At 41.0% G+C, this 19,473-nt stretch overlaps 1 protein-coding gene across 3 annotated transcripts in view; it reads left to right on the forward strand.

Annotated features, from left to right (window-relative positions):
- The window catches only part of FARP1 (FERM, ARH/RhoGEF and pleckstrin domain protein 1), a 161,544-nt gene that overhangs the window by 79,909 nt on the left and 62,162 nt on the right, over positions 1-19,473 (forward strand). For all 3 annotated transcript variants that reach the window (XM_031059548.1, XM_014308278.2, XM_031059549.1), the window contains exons 2-4: positions 13,009-13,113; positions 17,665-17,707; positions 18,799-18,877. In XM_031059548.1, the coding sequence (XP_030915408.1) occupies positions 13,009-13,113; positions 17,665-17,707; positions 18,799-18,877 (227 nt within the window). The remainder of the gene's footprint in view (positions 1-13,008; positions 13,114-17,664; positions 17,708-18,798; positions 18,878-19,473) is intronic.

Below are 19,473 nucleotides of genomic sequence, written 5' to 3' on the forward strand. Positions count from 1 at the left end.
TTACTTCTCCAAGTAAATTATGATGAAGAAAGATGATTCTTGAAGCTGGTATCAAGACAGTGTTTTGGTGGAGATCACTAAAGTATGTATATATGCTGGCGCAGAACTTGAGGGCTGGTGAGAACATTGATAACCTAAACATTTTGAAAATAGGCAGAGATGAAGTATATTTAGTGAGTTTCATACTAGGCATCTTGGTCATAATCAGTTGCAGCACAATCAGGGGGAGAGGATTGTCCTGCTCTGCTCTGCACTGGTGCAGCCTCACCTTGAATCCTGTGTGCAGTGCTGGGCAATGCAAAATGAGAACCATATAAAGCTATTGGAGAATGTCCAGAGGATGGTGAGGGGCTTGGAGAGGAAGCTGTATGAGGAGAAGCTGAGGTCAGTTGGTCCATTCAGCCTGGAGGAGACTGAAGGGAGAGCCCATCACATTTACAGCTTCCTCATGAGGGGAAGAGAAGGGGCAGGCACTGATCTCTTCTCTGTGGTGACCAGTGACAGGACTGAGGGAATGGCCTGGAGTTGTGCTGGGGGAGGTTTAGGTTGGATATTAGAAAAAGGTTCTGCTCCCAGAGGGTGTTGGGACACTGGAACAGGCTCCCCAGGGCAGTGGTCACAGCACCAGCCTGACAGAGCTCAAGAGGTGTTTGGAAAATGTTCTCATGCACATGGTGTGATTCTTGGGGATGGCCCTGTGCAGGGCCAGGAGATGGACTCCAGTAATCCTTGTGAGTCCCTTCCAACTCAGCATATTCTATGATTGTATGATCCAATTATGTTGTTATGTTGTAAATGAAATGTATTGCTCTCACATAGTCCAGGAATCTCTAAGTTACCTGGGTATTAACATTTAACAAATTACATTTACAAATGTAAATTTAAAATGAGATGTATGCTATCTCTAAAGGCATAAGAACTAGAGTTTCAGCATTAAGAAAAACCCACAAATTAGATAAAATCAAATCCTTTTCCAGCTACACACATTATCCTCAAGGTTAAAGGGATTAAAACTCTTTGTGGAGGAATTCAACTCAGACTGAAAATGTGGTCAGAAAAGTCTCATTGTGGCTGCCTAATGTTTGACTTTGATAGCACATCCCCAAAGACTTCTCTTTGACATACCTTGAACAGAGAATGCTTGTTTCCCACGAAGTCTGTTGTTGCTGATAAAGCTCGTTTATATCTAAGTGGTATCTAATACGGCAGTGCTGGATTCTGGCCTTACGAAAAAAACAGCTGAACGGCTCATTTGCCTTTTTAAACCTGCTGTGCCTAAAGATGTATTTTAGCAATTTTGTCTAAAGCCCAAATCACAGCAACTAATTCTGTACAACACACAGTTTTTAAACAGAGCATGAAAGAAAACATTTTTGCACAGTAGAACAAAATAGAATCTGTAAAAGTTGTGTTTCAGAGGCTGTGTTTATGCACTTATGGTAGTAAGTGGTGAGGCTGTGTTTATGCATTTGTGATAGTAAGTGGTGATGCTTTCCTTTGATATTTGAGGCCTCTATCTGAGTGACACAGAGCAGATCTCCTAGGAATCTCCTTAGCTTGAACTGCTGGTATGGCTGAATGAGCAGTGAAGCAGAAGGGTGTACGTTGTTGTCTCTGAAGTATTTCACATTAACTGCAGGCACAGGCAATTCTGTAAGGTACACACACGCACATCAGGAGAGGTGGGAAATCAGGTGAAAGTTGAATGTTCCACCTTCAACACAGGTAAAAGTAAAATCTTGCTTGCAGTCAGGAGGAAGCTCTGGAGATAAATGAAAGGCTTTTGCCTGGCTCAGACCATATGCTGTTAACAGACACCCTGTACAGCTTAGAAATCCTGCTGGCCTTTCTTCCCTCTTCACCTCCTCCTGCCCCAGAGATATGAGCACAAATCCCTGGTTTGCCACAAATTTATATGCAGATCTCTGCTCTGGCTGTGCTGCTTTGCTGTTTGATGCTGGGTTGAACATGGAGGTCAGTCCCGGCAGGTTTGGATTTTGAAGTGGCTGGAGGTGAAGTCACTGTTTCTGCAGTGCACACAGACACCACTCCACTTGTGCTCCCCCCAGTCATGGCTATGGCTATGTGGTTTTAGCTAACATAACCATTCATCAGACTCCTACAGTTTAGACTCCTAGCAGTTCCACCTTCCAGAGACCTGAGGTTGACCCATGGATGGAATTTTTAGGGCATCTGCTGTGTGATGAGACACTGCAAGTTGCAGGCAGGCTACAAAGAAAGAGTGGAAAAGCTCCTGAGGATCTTTCTGAAAACTGTCTAGTTATATTAAAAAGGGAGGTAGTTATTTTTTATCTTTCATTGAAATTGTGCCTTGACTACATCATTGAGGTGCCTTTGAAATCCGATGGTAGAAGCAGCCATTATTGTAACTCTTACCATACCAATTCCCCTAACTCCTATGTCCACTCTAGTTTGTGTCCCAAACTAAAGGTAGCACTTTTCAGTGATGCACAAAACAGAGCTTGTATCTTCCCCTTGCAAATACCCTAAGAGTAAAGACAGTTCTCACTTCTTCATGTGCTTTGCATGTTTAAAAGACAGATCAGACTCCAAGTATACTCAGTTTTAAGGTCTTTCAAGGCTGCTTAGAGAAATGTTGAGCACATTTCCTGTACATCCATCAGGTTGGTGACAGGTCTTGTGTAATCAAACAAAAAACTCTTGTGTATTGGGGATTTGACTGGCAAAAAACTACTCTAAAGTTCTACCTTTGAGATACTTAAAGAAGGGATTGCTTTTGAGACTTGTTTTGCCCTTGCAAGTTTTGCTTCCATGAAAATGTGTTGTTGGTATGCATTTTGCTCATTAGGCATGAACTCAGATAATCTCTGTTTCAGTTGCACACATAAATACAAGATTGCTCCATGTCCAGTCTGGAGCAGTTGCAGAATGCTGCAGCCAAGCTTTTCTTTACACAGTCCACATCAGTTTTGGAAGACAGGCTGGTACCAAATGGGTCCTACAGAAACTCTTAATTTAAATTGCATGCAAGGTTGTCTTCCTTACCCTGCCTTGCACTTTGGCTGTCAGGGCACTGCATCCAGCTGGAGCAAAGTCTAGCTGAAGACAAAGATTTAGGGTGTAAAATTATTACATTATAGCTTGGCAACAGCCACAGCCTGAAGGCTTCATCTAGGACTGTCCTTTTTGGAAACTTTTGTATCCAGTTGTTAAAATGTGCTTTTCTGCCTCTGATAAAATAAAAAGTAAAATATGTACAGTCCTGGATGGTGGGAGCTCTTTCTGAGATTAATAGTAGTGTTGAAACGGATGGAAAGGTTTTTCCTGTTGAATTTGGCTTTTCTTTAGATTTCGGATTTAATATTTTCCCTGAACACCTCTTGTTTTTTGTTTGGGTTTGTTGTGAAGTTTTTTCCCAGATCTTGGACTTGCATTTAAATGAAATTATTTTCTTCAAAGGATTTTAGTATAATCATGGTTGAACTAAAATGTATTCAAATTGAAATAATAAATGGCTGCAATCTGATTTTATAGTAACAACTCCCATATTCTTATAACACTTCATAATCTCATGTTTCCAGTCTATATATAAAGGTTCTGGTTTTACATTTGATGGCTTAAGAATTGCCTACTCCTTCATTCTAGCAAAGTGTTTGCTTATGTCTAAAGAAAATGAGGAGAAATGGGCAGGCAAAGAAAACAAACAGAGAAGCAAGCAGTTCTTAATGTTAAAAAAAGAAAATTGAGAAGGTGGTTAAATGATTTTTGCCTTGAAACAGAGAGAGGAGTGGTAAAAGTGGGAGGCAAGGGGTGAGGGGTGTCACAGAGTTTGGGTTTTTATCCCCAATTATGCGCTGGCTGCTACGCTGCTAAATTACACTGAAAGCACTGAATGGTGCCATTATATTCCTTTTCAAAAGTTGTGGGCTATGAAATTCAATCTGAGGTATTTTTAATGAGTGTTCTGAGCCTCAGTTGCAGCTCTTCCCAAGAAACAACGAGCACAGTGTGCCACTAAATAGTGCCAGGGCTGGGGGTTAAACTCATTCAGTTTTTTGCTTGCAGGGAGAGAAAGTAATATCAACATTTATTTGACAAGTATATGCTTGGTTCCAGAGTTCAGCTTTAGTAAAACAGCTTTCCATAAAGAAAACGTTCTGAAATATGAGGTTCTATCAGCTTCACATCAAACTCCCATCTAGTTTCTGAAAACAAATCTTGTGGTGTGCTTTCCAAAGCCAGTGCCCACAGTGCACAAGCTGGGCTTGTTTTGTGGGCATCCTAGTGCTGCAGAATGCTGGCAGGCACATCCCTACGGGCAGAGCCTCGTGGTGGAGGTGCAGCTCATGGCAGATGGAGACATCTGCCCAGTAACACTCTTGGCTGTCAATTAAACATAGATAATTCAGAGGTGATCTTCATTAGAGAGATGCCTGCTGGCCTCCCTGTGTCTCCATTAAGGGTTTTGGTGTCATAGCTGGAATGGCTTTGGTGTGACTCCCTCTCTTATTGCCCCTCTGAACTGGACACAGCTTTTCAGCGATGAATTTTGAGCATGCACCTGGTTTTAAAAAAGCCATGTAGCACAAAAGTATTGTTGCCTTCCACCTTTCCTCCATGCTGATTTGCAAAGTTGTGTGTTTCAGATCATGAGGAAGGCACTCTTTAATGCATCTGCCCTGCAACTCACACCAAGATCTTATATTTGTGATGGGCTGGCTCTGGTTTTTGCAAGTTATCACCATGCAAAAAAAAGTGTCAAGGCTCTGAGGCTGGAATACATCATGTGGGTGTTACTCCTCAGAAAGGAGAATAGTTACTTCCAGCAGTGGATGGTTGCCTTGCTAAGGGGATGAACAACAGCCACAAACCACTTTTAGTTTTGCTAGTAAAATTAGGCAGAGATGATTCAGCATTTACAGGAGCTAATGTAGGAAATAAGATGACATATTTTTAGTAATTTTTCTCATTGTTCTTTTAATGCCTCAGTTTTTTGGTCCACACTGTGCATTTTAATGATGTTCGAGGAAGGTAATTTTAGTAACAGTCATGCTGCCAAGAGTTTCCCACTGGAAGTCTAAGAATTTAATTGTTGGTGTGTGAAATTTTGCAGCCTTAAATAGTTATTTAAAAGACTTGCTCTGCCACTGCTTATTTCCCACAAATGTTTTACACCTATCTCAAGGAAGTTATGGCTGTACTACAAGAAACAAGGTTTGGTTTTTTCCAGGAGGACTACTTAGCTTCTGCAGAGACCTGGAGTTGGGTTTAGGGTTTTTTTGGCATTACTGAGATCAGCATTCACATTTCATGGGAAGCAATGTGTTGTCTCCATCGGGACAATTTCATAGAGAAGTTTTAGGCAGATAAGAATGAAGTTTTCCAGTTGAATTCATAAAAGCAGATGTGATCAGAGCACCACTTTTAAATTGATAAAGTGAATTTTAGTTGCATATGTGTGAAGTGTAGGATCTTGTAAAATCAGTACAGAAAAGTTAATACAGGATCAGTTCTACTTTTTAACTGAGAGTTAGATGCCAGCTAGTTAAAATGCTGTAAACAGAGCCAAAGGAACCAGTGAACCAGGAAACTAATCATGAAGTATTTTGTTAATGCATTTTGTAATAAACAGATGTGTCCTTTGACTACTGCAGCCAAAAGCTGAATATTTTTGGTTTATATGGTTTGTAGCATTTAGCCAGTGAGTTTCAGTTTTTCTTTGGCATTAATGAAAGAGGGATGAATGTGTGAAACAAATTCTGTGAAATTTTGTTGCTACAGCTACCGGAGGAGGAAGTTCTCCAGGCTCCATGAATCTGCTCCTTTCCATCTCTTTTTTCTTTACAAAATGCTCCACTACCTTTGTGGTGGTTGCTGCTGATTCTGCAGTAACAAACATCTTGTCCACTAGAAATTTGAATAATTGAAAGATGGCAAATAAAATCAGTATTAATATCAGTTTGCATTTATAAGAACTGCAAAGAAATCAAATTATTGAAGGATTACACCTGGAGATGATGTTGGTTTGTGATGTGAAAAGCTCAGTTCTGAAGGTGCCCAGCCCATCTCTCCTCTGCTTTTGTGTCCTCTCATGCTTGTTTAAATGGCATATATAATAAATACAGTGTGGGTGGTGTTTGCCTGTTAAGGTGCAAAGCTGCTGTTTTATGAGCCAAGTGAAAATAGACCAAGCAGAGGCTCCAGTTCCATAGCTTTACTGTACTGTAATTATGGAGATGTGCAGTTACCTGAGGATTTACTGTAGCTGAGTTTTGTGTTAGTCGGGCTCTGCTGTAAGAGAAAGCTTAACCAAGCACTACTGAAAATAGCCTCGTCATAAAACTTTTCATTAGCTTTGCTAGATAATATTTTTCTTTTTTCTTCCACAGCATTTAACTATTGAAGCGGATAATGTAGTATTTACTGTTCACCTAAATTTTAATGTTGGCTATTTCTACTGAATTTGATTTTTGGGCTTTGAAAGAGAGTTTAAGGTGAAAGAGCAGTCCTTCTGCTTCTGCCTATTTTAGAAAATATTTTGACATAAACCAGTTTGTCATGATTAGAAATCCAAGACCATGGTTGCAATAGCAAATCCGTATTTTAAATATAGAAAACTGCAGTTTTCTTTTGGAGACCATGCTAGAAATTCAAGCAAATGAGAGGGTTATTAAACCCCTTCTCCTTGTAGTCTTTGCCTCACTAATTGTTTACTATGTTGATTTTTGGTTAGCAAAGAAGTTCCTAAAATAGTTGTTGTTGAAGTTTGTCATAGCTGATAGGTGGTGGTGGGGGGAGGAGCTCAACTTTGCAGCTGCATTTTTTAAGGGCAGTAAAACATACCTGAAGTAAAAACTACCATGTGTTAAAATTGTGCTGTTTAAGAAAAGGTGCCACCACCACCAAAACTGACCAAAAGGTAAAAGTGTACATCAGAGAATGTGGAAGGCAGCCAGTGGCATTAAGGGAATACAACTTATGTGGTGAGTGTAAAAGCAGTCCACTAAAATCTTGAAAGAAAAGAACCCTAAATAGTCTCATTGTACACACACAGCAGATGATCAATCTGTTTTTATGGCAGCATAAGAGCCTTATTCTGCTGCTGCTTCTGGCCTCAGTCTGCCCTTTGATGGCATGTGCACAGTCTGTGCAAAAGCACGTGGGATACGTGCCAGCAGTGGAGCCCTCAACTACTCAAATGGAAAATATCTTAAAAGGAATGAGGTGCCTTTAGGTTATCATAAAAATCTGCCTCTCCTGCAGCCTCTTTTCAGATGGGATGCATACCTGGTGGCTGCAGGTCCTCTGCTCAGAAGCAGGGGTGGGAGTGTGTGGCTGCTCTGTTCAAAGGTGTCGTCGCTTTGCTGCCCTTCTTTGGCCTGGTATGTAGGAGTGATGAATCACACTTCTTCCAACACTTCTCAACTACCCAGTCTGAGCTGAACAGCCAGGTAAAAAGTAGTAAGCCCAGGTGTAAGAGCTATCTTGGTGGTCTAATGCTATTTTTGTAGTCATCTAATCCTTCCTATAGGATTAGCACCTACGCTTTGAAAGGGAGGAGAGGAGAAGAAGGGCAGAGGGTCTCCAAGTGTCTTGGCAGTATTAGGTCCAGAGCAACAACACTCAGACCAGTGATTTTTGCCTTTAATCCCACCTTTCAGGAAATAGACTTTTGCTAAATATTAATTATGCATTTCATTTTATGCCAGTAAGGAGAACTATTTAAAATATGAAATTTGTCTTCAGATGCTGACAGCATTGTTCTCCTGTGAGTAGTTTTTGAGCCTTCTTTGAAGTATAAATTTCTGACAGTTATTTTAGAATCCTATGCTCAGTCTCATCTGTTAGGTTATTTTTATACTATTTGCTTATCACAAACAGTTCTTGGTTGGTTTTCTTTCATTTCAAAACTGTAGACTTGTACACACTTTTTAACAGTTTCAAATAACTGAGAAAGTTACGCTGTTAAGAGCGTGGGGTTGTTATTTTTAGTAGTGATTACAACTGTGTATGACTTCAGGAATAGTAATGAAGTTACTGAATGAAGTTTTCACAATCATTTCAATGCAGTTGTTAAATTGGAGTATAAAAATAATTTGGCAATCTGGTTTGGCTAATCTGATAAAAGGCTGATCAGTAGAATGGATTTTTTTTAGGTCATTAACCCTGAAAGACCAAATACATTTTAAACCTTGTGCTTAACCTTTGTGCCATAGAGTATATAAGTATTTGTAAAATATTTAGCATGACCAATTTGTCACATTTCATTTTAGACCATTTGAGCACCCAGAATATGATAGGAAGAGGGCATCAGTGGAAGAAACACCTGCCTTTATGTGGTGGCAGGTGTGAATAATGGATGTACCTTTTTCTTTAAGATTAACATAAAGGAATTATTTTCTCTCCTATGAGCAAAAGCAAGTACAAGCAAGTGTAATTAAAACCCAAAACAACCCAAACTTCTTTCTGACCCATTCCAGTTTTGAAGAAGAGAAGGAGAACAGAGTAGTCTTTGTTTCCACATGAAACTATTTCTTACTTCAACCAAAAATCAGACTTACATTTTTCAATGTTCAGAAGAAAGTGTTTATTTTATTTGGTTCTTTTAAGCTGGTATGACTGCTCAGTAATGTAAAAACAAACAAATAAACAAAAACCTTTCAATCAAAGATCTTGTTTAAGCTGGGATAGGAGATTATTTTGCTGAACAGATAAAAAATCGTGAAATCTCTATTTGACCATAAACATATATACTTATTTTTTGGTACATAATTAGTGAAATAATTGCTGAATTAACTGTGGGAGGTTGTGTTAATGTGTCCAAACCTGCTTCTTTTAAAGCTCTGGATATCTTGTATCATGGCTATCAGATATAGCCATGTACTTTCTGGGTTTTTTTTAAAAACTAAATGTATTGCAGTCCGTGTCGAAGAAAGGTCTAGACAAGTATGTAGAGGTATATTTTTTTAAAGGATTGGCGTTTGCTAGAACAGGAAAGAATTGTTGAACCCATTAAAATATTCACCATTGGAAGATCGTAAGCAATATACTGGTTTGGATTTTGGTGGGAGTAGAGTGAGGCTGAAGTGAGTAGGACTGAAATAAGGAGAAGACAGCAAAATATTGAATATATAATGTGTAAAGAGGGCTAGTTTTGACTGGGTACCTTCATAGCTTGCAGCTAAATGTGATGATGCACATTATTCATAATTTAGAACTTGACGTTCCCTGAAAATGTAAAGCTACTTTTAAAATGTGATTTCACAGTGCTAAATGAAAGACCGGTTCAAAATGCATTAAGGAATAAGAATGTGTAGCTGGAAGTCAGTGAGCTTCTTTTCACTGTAATAAATTTCTAATATTATTTTGGTGTAAGTAAATACCACATCAAGAGAAAAATAGTAATTCTCTGGCATATCAGTCTGGCTGGGACTCACCTCATCTCAGATGGTTCAAACAGATGTCAGGGCTCCTTGTTGTCAGGGTAAAAGATACACCTGTACTGCTCAGGAGAAGTTCCCTGGCACTGTGCTCAGATGGCTCATTGGGGTGGGAGGAGTTGCTCCCTGGAGCTGCAGTATTTTTTATTGGTTGTACAGGAATCTGTCTGTCAACAGGAACAGGAGCAGGGAACTGCCACCTGCTGCAGGTGCTTCCCAGCTCCTGGGACTGCATGTGACCCTCCCCCGGCTGAATTCCATCAGGGTACCATGCCCTGCTGCTTCCTTTCCCTTGCTGCCTCACAGGGTTGCCTGTGGCAGCAAGTGGTCTGGAGGTATAGTCTTACCACCAGCCTTCATTGCTTCCATGCTTCTGTGTCAGTGACCCCCATGGAGCAGCCTGGTGCTGGCATGGAGCAGGGAAAGCAGCCAGGCTCTGGCAGATGCTGCCATGGGGCTGTGGAACAGAGGCCAGTGAAGCTTGCCTGGAACTTGCTGTCTGAGACATGGCAGCACGGCCATGCTTCATGGTTGGAAAATGCCTTCCAGGTTCTGTGGAAAACTTGTGTTTTCTCCTAGGCCTTGTAACCATGCTGAAGTCAGGCACAACTGTTGACTTCAGATGATGTCATCGGCGTGGTACACTCATTCCTGAATGTTCCCTCTGTCAGCTTGTGTTTACTGTGCCCTGAATGACTCCTGGTTTGCTTCCATACCCAGTGGACTGAGCTTTTAATTTACTGTGTTTAAATTTTTTAGTAGGGATGTCATGGAACTATACTGAATCAAGATCTCTCTGAAACCTTGTGTGTTCCTGCTTTTGCGGATGTTGTACTTCTCCTTCTGGTCCTGCAAGACTGGAGTTTCATCAGGCTCTAAATCTCAGCAGATTTTATACGCACAGCATTTCCTTTGAGGAAACTGTCAGATTTTATTTTGAGATACACTGATCAAAGATAAGATGAGTTTAGAATAATAGTATTTACAAATACTAGAGTAAGAAGCATTTGATTTTATTGAGGCATACTCCAGAGAAAATGCCAAATGACATAAATACTGCAAGACTGCTGTTCCATCGTTTAAATGCCTATAAGAAAAAAAACCTTTGTGAAAACACTCAGCAGGTTTTCATCAGAGACTTTTACTCACGGCCTGAGATCAGATAGCCAGGCTCTTCTCAGCTAACCTTGAGTGGTGTGGCTCTCTGCCTTTTTTCCTCTTGGTCAAAAATCTGCACTCAGAGACACTTTTTTTCCAGTGAGGAAAGATTAAGTTTGATCTTTGTCAGACAGAAATCCATCAAGTACTTTAGCTAGAGATATGTACACACTCACTGGCATGTTACTGTTCCTCTGGTTGTGCGGGAGTAGGAAGGCTTCTTGCTGTGAGCATAACTGATAAACACATTCTTCCTCTCTCTAGCAGCTCCAGCCAAACTGTGAAGACCTGAGACTAGTCTGGAAGCAGGAGTATTTACTTCTAAATTATTTGTAGGTGTGTTTTCAGAGCTGTAAATAGTATCATTCTTGCACTCAGCCTAATGTGTTTAATATTCTAGTGTGGCCTCCAATGAGGTGCCCTTAGCAGGAAGCTCTTTCATTGAGATAGTGTGTATGTTTGTGCCTGTGTACAGATGAAGTGGAAGGTGTGGGAAGCTTTCTGTTAGAACTGACATGCAAGGCACAATGGTCAGTGCAGGCTGGGTGGTGAACACTGGGAATGCTTTTGGTTTAATGAAGCTGGAGAACATGAAGTGAGTGTATTCAAATATACTTGCACTTGAGACTTACTTTGGATGCAATTGTGTCAGATCAAAAGTGCTCTATCTATAAAAACAGAGGTCTTTTTTTCCCTTCCTTCATTGCATCCTCTTGGCATTTTACTCTGAATTACTTCAGTTACTGCAAGGTTACAGTGAATGCTTAAAAAAATTAGTACTTTTATCAGTGATTATTCTTTATGGGTTTTTTTGGCAGTATTCATGAGGCTAATGTTTGCTACACCAAATACTAACAAACAGTTAATAGCTTGAGTGGATATTACTTCCTGGTGGCTCACGTCTCTCAGAAGCACTGGGAATATGTTGGGTAAAAACCTGTTCAGCAAGTTTTTGGAGAAGTGAGCTTGGCTCTTCCCTTCAGACTTTCAAAACCAGCCAGCATTAAAGGGTTAAGTCATTGCGTCCTGCATGACCAGGGTGACAGCGCTGCTCTGGTGGCACATACTTCCTAAAAATGTGCTTTCCCTAGAAAAACGTCATCACTTTAATTTCTCTGGTGTAAACCTGACTACTGCTTATGTACTTTACACAGTTCGTATTAGAGAATGTGAGATAAATTACCTCTGGAAAGATGCTTTTCCCACCTAGGGTATTAATCTAGGTGGAAAAAGCCTGTCTTTATTTTTTGGTATCCCATTGAAACAGAGACCAGACTGCATTATGATGCTTTTGGGAGGGGGTGGGATTGAGCAGCTGCCCACTCTCAAGTAGGCTGCTGGTCTGGGCAGTGCCTGGGGATGCCAGGGCCTGGGCTCAAGCTCACCTGCCCACCTGTAATGGTTGTCTTTTCTTCACTTGGTTACTACTGTTTCGTTCTACTCTATTATTTACTGGGCTGAAAGGGAGGGGATCAGTCTATAGGTTGAGTGCAAATCCAGGATGTGATTGTTCTCTTGTAACAGCAGGGTTTGTGCAATTTAATGGGTTATTATTTGTTCTGAAGTGAGTGTAGACCTGTGTTTCAGTGCCTCTTGAGTTAAAATAGGTGCATTTGTCCTAGGAACAAAAATATTTAATTTCAGTGATTGGCCCTTTTATACAGAGATGGGTTTTTGCAGAAGACTTGCTGGTGAACTGTAATTTGTAGTATTTTCTGCAGGTGTGGGTTTAATGGATGGGCTGATGAAAAGAATCCTTACAATCAGCAGAGCAGTGGCTCTGGGAGCTAATATTGGGCTAGAACATCTGGTCTTTATAGAGGGAAGGCTTTCAGTGTGTTTGACTCCCCCAAATTACTTGCCAGCTCTGCCAGGGTAGCACAGACAGGCCTGGAGCAGCCTCAGTGCCTCCCAGCAGGCAGCTTGGGATAAGTACATCTGAAGTCAGAACCCAGGGCTTGAGCCTGTTGCATATCAAGCAGCATCCAGCAAACCCTCAGTCCTTGGAGTTTTGTATGCCAGGTGAACATCCTGGTTTCACTGTGTTGTACACAGATGTACACGCACCACCTGACATCGCTTGAAGGGCTGTGGGATAGAATAAAAATTCACACCAGGAATTAGCCTTGGTAGGCATAAGAAAACTATATCCCAACTCCCCCTCTTCTATTTCACAGTGCTTTTTCCTCAAAAAATAAAAATACACTAAAGACTGATTCAGAGCTGCCATGCATGAATGATGGATATATTCTTTAGCTTTAAAACTAGTGTAACTATTGTCCACTGCCCTTGGGTATGGTTGTAATATCCACTGCTTTTGTAAACAGTTTTGGCAGTGTTGTTTGCTGAATAATTTCTTAGCATAATAATTTTTCTGCCACTAATTAAAAGCATCTTGGTAACCCTAGGCTTTGTTTTCTTCTTACAGCAAAGAGCTCCAGGGAAAGTTTTGCATGATGCTGTTTGCAACCACCTCAACCTTGTTGAAGGCGATTATTTTGGCCTTGAATTTCCAGATCATAAAAAGATGATGGTATGTAAAAGGATCATTTTCGGCTGGTTTTCATCTGCATGCACACTGTTTTCTCTCCTTCTGCTCCTTACTTGTAAGATATATTTAATCCTCAGTCTTCAAAAGGGAAAGGACTTCTAAAAAAGAATTGTTCTAGCCTAGTGGAGTTGGAGAAATGTTTCTAAAACCTGATTATTCCTGTCAGATTTCATCTGCATTGAAAGTAATGGCTAATTCAGGCACAAGTTGGGAAAGTGTTTTGTTTTTCTAAGTTGCTGTACAGAAGCCAAAGGCTGGACTGTTACAGAGCCTCAGCTCTTGATTTTATAGTCCTGCTTGATTTGGAGTGCAGAAATAAACTTTCTCTGCTGATAGAAAAGTTGCAATGATTGTGACAGAGTTCATGAAAAATATTATGGGGTAAGAAAAGGGATAGATAAAATATTGCAAGGTTACTAAAAAGGAAAGCAAATCCAAGAACACCCCCAAAGATGGATGGGAGCTGTGTGGTACAGGCAGGTGTCCTGGTCCTGACACTCAGGAATCTTAAGATCAGTTCAGGCATTGCACTGCCCATATCATGTACCAGAGAAAGCCATAGGCTGATGACTTCTTAGTCTTTAATGACTTTCTTTTTGAAGTTTGTTTTATTTTAGACTTATCATGTAACCCACTAGCATGGGTGCTAGTTACCTGGATTGGTCTCCTAGTACATTCTGATGTACATTGGATTTCATGCCTGTTCGGTGAATTTTGCACCAGTAGCCTGGATGACCTAAAGGAGATGATTTTGGGCAGTTGATAAAAAACACCGGACATCTGTGTTCTTTCCATCTAGCTAAAATATGCATAAGGAACAATATTTCTTCATGAAATGAACTGTAGGAAGCTCATCTGTCATGCCTTAGTGCAGGCAGAGATATTAGACAATAGACATTAAAACAGAATGCTAGTGTTCTAGGCTAACTATAATTGAACAGGATTCTTTTTTAAATGGATGTCAGTCTTTAGAAGGGATCTACTTCATAGTGTGCTGCTGGAATTACATAAAGCACAGTTCACTGGAAGGGTTAACATTCTGCCAGATACCCTTGGCTAATGCTTGAGGTAACTTGAGAGCTTAATGTAGCTTTTCTCAACAGTGCGACTGTGCAGTACCATTGCAGCAGAGGGTCCAGGTAGCTGTGTTAATAATGGCATTCTGGCATTATTGATGTATGTATATAAAACTGAAACAAATCCTAACATCTTCTGTATATACAGTGGCCTTCTAGTTTTCTATAAAATAGAGAAGGTCATTTGATCAACCTTCTCTACTTCACAGGTCATTAAGTTTTAAATAGATGACTGTCTGCATTTTGCTCAGAGACCTGAAGTAAACTAACAGTTTTCAGTCTTGTGAAAACAAAGTGGTTTATTTGCTTGAGGCAGAACACAGGGGAGATTGAGGTGCTGCTGCTGCCTGAGGCCCTCACAGTGGCAGGAATTGACTGGCTGGAAACATGTCCAGACAATCACAGTGGGGGATGCAGGGCTCTGAGGAAGAGGAAGGTGAACAAAACCTCTGAAGCACAGTGCCAGTTTGACCTGAAGGAAAATCCATGCATTGAGCATGGTAACTCAGCTGGCCCCTACTCTTGCAAAGGGAAGTACCGGCCAAATATCTGGGAGCACCAGTCCATGTTCTTGCTGATTGGTTCAGTCTTTGCTTCTGAAAAATGGGGAGCTCCACAAACCTTGCCCATATCTAATCAGCTGTGCCCCAAGAATGGTGAAATTCAGTGGAATTAATGCCTTCAACCACCCGAAAGCAACTCACAGAAACTCTGAAGCAGAAGATTTGATTATGAATTGTTGTTTCAATGTGGAGCAGCACTCTGAGAGTCTTATTTACACTTAACTTATTGTTACCAGTTTATATGATTCAATTGAGGTGAATGTTCCCATTGGATTTAAAAATTTCTGAGTTTCATAAAGGCCATAATGTAGAATCAAGCATAGTGCAAGTAAAAAACTCTGCAGTTAATGGTATGTCTGAGAAATAAACCACACATGCATATTTTTAAGTCGTATCATCTGAAGAGAATGAGTTGCTTTTCCAGTATAGAGTGAAATGTAAAAGGAAAAATAAATATTTAGAGCATGTTTGTTTGGATGTAATCGTATGTATGTGAAGTCATATATTAATGATTTGGCTGTGCTTATTTCAACATGCAAGGCTTCAGATCTCACATCTGACATATTGACAGTGGTATATCAAGTTGCCTGGGAGCTGTGTACATTCAAGCATGCCATGCTTGGAGCAGACAAGAGCTGCATGGGAGATGATTGTGGAGGGTCTGAGTGCTCCGCTTCCTGCTGGGACAGGGAGAAAAACGAGGCACTGTCGCCAAGCCTGGGGTTTCACAGAGTTTCATCACATTTGATGTCTGCCTCAATTCTCCAGCTGCTGAAATCTGGTCACCATCATGGAATGCCAGCCTTTGTTTAACAAATAAATAATCTAGCCTTGTAGTTCTGGGGAAAATGAAAAACATTCATCTTAATTAAGTCCTGGCATTAGTTTTCCTTTCCAGTTTATGAAGCAGTCTCAGATTGATGGTGTTTGAGTACAGTGTGGGAGCTGCATGATGCACAAGTTTTGATTGCTTGGGTTTTGGTGACATTGTGGTGGCATTGTCGTTTTGCCCCACCTTTCTCACTACATGCATTTTGCAGTATCCAGCAGTCTGTTCAAGGATGTTATGCCTTGCTTGTAGGATGACTGGGAAAGTAGAGAGAGGAATGGTCCACTTGTGTGCTCATGCTGTACCATAAACCACCTCTGTGGAGAAGAGAGGGGATTTTTGTGTTGGTTTTTTTTTTGGTGGGTCTTTTGTGGGTTTGCTTTGGGTTTTTTTGTGTTTTGTTTGTTTGGTTGGTTTTGGCATCAAGTAAGATACATTATTCTCGTAATCTTGTAAACTGGCTATCTCATATTCAAGGTGTCTTTTCCCCCTCATTAAACTTGGCAAAGTCCCTGACCTTTGTTGCAGATTATGCACATACGAACTTTCTGAAACAAAACAGTTTTAAGTTATTCAAGTGTCAAAGTGTGTCAGGACCTGTTTAACACATTATTAAAAACTGTATTGCTGTTCTTGGATAACCAAGTTATGAAGTTTCTTTAACCTCTGAAACAAAAGAAAAAGACTTTCCTAGACTGAGAAACATAAGAAGAATTGCATTGAGTAACATTAGTGCATGGGAAAGGGCAGGGCTGTGAGGTCTCTGCTAACTGGAATCCCTCATATTAGTAATAATAAAAATGGCACATGGCATTGGAGCAGTTACAGCAGTGATACAGGCCTACTCCTGTCTGGCTTCCCAGGTGATTTTGGGAAATGGATATTTTGAATATGTTTCAGTCTCTGCATAATCTAAAATTACTAAAGGTCAAAGAAGTAAAAATTCTAATACATACTCTTTTTCTAGAGGAAGACTCGGTTAATTTGGTTTTTAATGGCTTTAACCTTTGTGATGGTTGTAAGGTGTTCTTCCACAAGTTCCAGATGTCTTCAAGGGAGGCCCTGGGCAATTTAGTGAGATAACAAAATATAAATCATGGGCATGGGTAGTTACCAGCTGAGGACTATGAGCTGTCTCCAGGCCCTGTGAATCATTTGGCTTTTACCTTCTGCGTGATTGCCCCTTGTCTTTCTGTAACATTTTGCCCCAGCCTTTCTGACTTGAGAGTGCAGGATGGGCTCTCAAAACTGTATTTCCACACACTGCTTTGCTTTTGGAAGCTGAAGGGAAGACGCACACACTGTCCTGTAAAATGGGTTATCAAGTGAACTACATGCAGAAGTTATGCTGTCCCCAGTTAAGAATGCCTGGGCCTGAATTTCCCAGGTTTATAGAAAAGAGATGTTCCATAGCTCAAAAAGTAAGCTTTCTCTCACCCATGCCTTGTCCTGTGGTCTGCTCACACCTGTGATCTGAGAGGACATTCCTCCTGCAGGTGGTGGGAGGGAGGCTCCTTTACCTCCATGGAGCCCAGCAACAGAGCTCCACATTTATGGCCAGACCTCATCCTGGGATTCTTCTTGGGTCTCCATACCAGTAGGCTGCTGCCATCTCATTTCTCCATTTGTCCGGCGTTCCCAGCCTCAAAGGCAAGCACCAGCTCCATTCACTTCCCTTCCTCAGGATCATTCAGGGTTTGGAACCCAATGACAATATAGGACTGTCTTTTCCTAAACTCCTCATTTCAGTTGTTCTTCCCACAGAATTAATGGCTCCTGTCCACATGTGCTGGGATTGTTGGTGTCTGGGACAAGTTGAGGGGGAGATTTCCTCACTGTTTCCCAGCTCTCTGAATGTCTACTGCTTTGAAAGCTGTGCCCATTCACAGTGCTCTTTCCTGAGCACCTCTCAGAATTTTGGAGAGAAAACCCACCATATATAATTAAGGGAATCATAATGACCACACTGGAATAAATACGTGACTGATAATCTAGGCATTGCCATTAAAAATGCTCCTCTGATAGTTTGTTTGGATATGATAACAGCAACTTCTTTTGTTTTCAGGTGTGGCTCGATCTTTTGAAGCCTGTTATGAAACAGATTAGAAGTAAGTACTTCCTTGTTGACATTTCTTTCCTCAGTCTGAGAGTACTTGAATAAATTGGGAATCTGTCAGTTGCAATCTTTATATTCTCAACCTTCTGCACTAAATGTTACTGGAATTATTTTCTGATTCTGGCCTGTCCTTCAAAGATGTACCTGTGAAGTTATGTCTCATGAGCATGTGAACAGGCTGACCCCACCCGGTGGGAGGCTGGGGTTCAGTCAGTCACTGGGGGAGGTGGTGGAGGGAACAACTTTGTGGAGTAAAAGAGTGCAGTACGAGAAGGACTAAAGGAACATGCCTTGCTGGCTGGTAGTAGCAGGAATCAGAATAGAAGGAAAACAACAGGAAGACTTTATTACTGGGAAGGAGCTGGCAGATGTATTACCACTGTGTGGAGATTGCTGCAGAACCTGGGACGTTTGGAGACCAAGAGGAGGAAAGAGTTGGGATGGGGGAAGCTACAGTGGGTGGTAAGAAAGAACAGGAAATTGTAAATAGCCACCAGCTCTGGAAAGAGTAGAAGTGAACAGGAAAGGTTCTGATTATTTTCTTTCTCTGTCGACTATCAGCCAAGTTCTTAATTTATGGAGCTTTGCCATTGAGATTCAGTTTTTCTAAGTGCTTTTCCGGTCATATTAGTCTGAGTGTATGCTCTGGCAGCTCCCCTCTCACAAGACAGGATGCATTGGTCCTTTTGTCACTGGCCATACTTGTAAGAATGGGAACAGATCTGCTGTTCTTAAAACAGAAATAGTAATTTGCTAGTGGACTTCAAAAGTAGAGTGTATTTTAGCTCCCTCCTGTTCTGAAGCAAAGAAAGTAGATACACATATATTTTATTGGATCAACTGATGGAATTGCTAAAAACATACTTGGTTTTGGCAGAGTAGCCCTTGACCAAGTTACTGTTCTCTTTTATTGTGTGTAAATTTTATTGGGCAGTCTCCAAATATCCTGCATACTAACAAAGGACACGAGATTAGCATGTCTGTATGCACTGCAGGTGATGTGAATCACCCCTTGTACATCATTGTGCGTATTTGGCCAGCTTGTTATTGATGTTTGTTAACTTCCTTTACCATTTTCCCTAGGACCGAAGCACGTTGTTGTAAAGTTTGTGGTAAAATTCTTCCCACCCGACCACGCTCAGCTGCAGGAGGAACTGACAAGGTTAGTAGCTGTGTGACTATTTCTTCTTGTTAAATCTCTGATGGACAGAGGGGAGAAAATGGAGTTTGAGATGAGTGGGTGAGGATTGATGACTGCCTCTTACTTTTAGCTTGGTGTTATTTGTCCCAGCCTTGAATGCACCTGAAAAAACAAGCCCTAAGATTCAGCTGCAGTCTGTGCTGAGAGGTTCTGCAAAGTGCAGGAGTCCTTTGCATCCTTGGATATGGAGTCGTAGAAGAGCGTTACTAACCCCAAGAGAAGGCAATTTGGCGCCAGGGTTCTCTGTTTGGCATGATCAAGTCATGTATGGGCACCCTGGGGTGCCCCTCTGCCAAGGGATGTGTGTGACTCTGCATCCCCATTTGGAAGAGAGCTGTTTTGTGTGAATTGCTGATTTGCAGCAGCACTGGACCCTGTCTGTATAACCAGCACAAATGCCAAAGTTTTGCAGAGGTGGAAGTGTGACTTTGGAGATGGAGAAATGCAGAGAAGGAATAAAATTAAAAATAAGAATGTAGAGAAAGATACACACACATGCAGACAGAGTACCTTAATGTTTAAATAATTTTCAGTGCATTTCAAAAACTTCATTTAAG

This window comes from Geospiza fortis, unplaced genomic scaffold (genome assembly GCF_000277835.1).
Source record: "Geospiza fortis unplaced genomic scaffold, GeoFor_1.0 scaffold84, whole genome shotgun sequence".
In the NCBI taxonomy this organism is placed as follows: Eukaryota; Metazoa; Chordata; class Aves; order Passeriformes; family Thraupidae; genus Geospiza; species Geospiza fortis.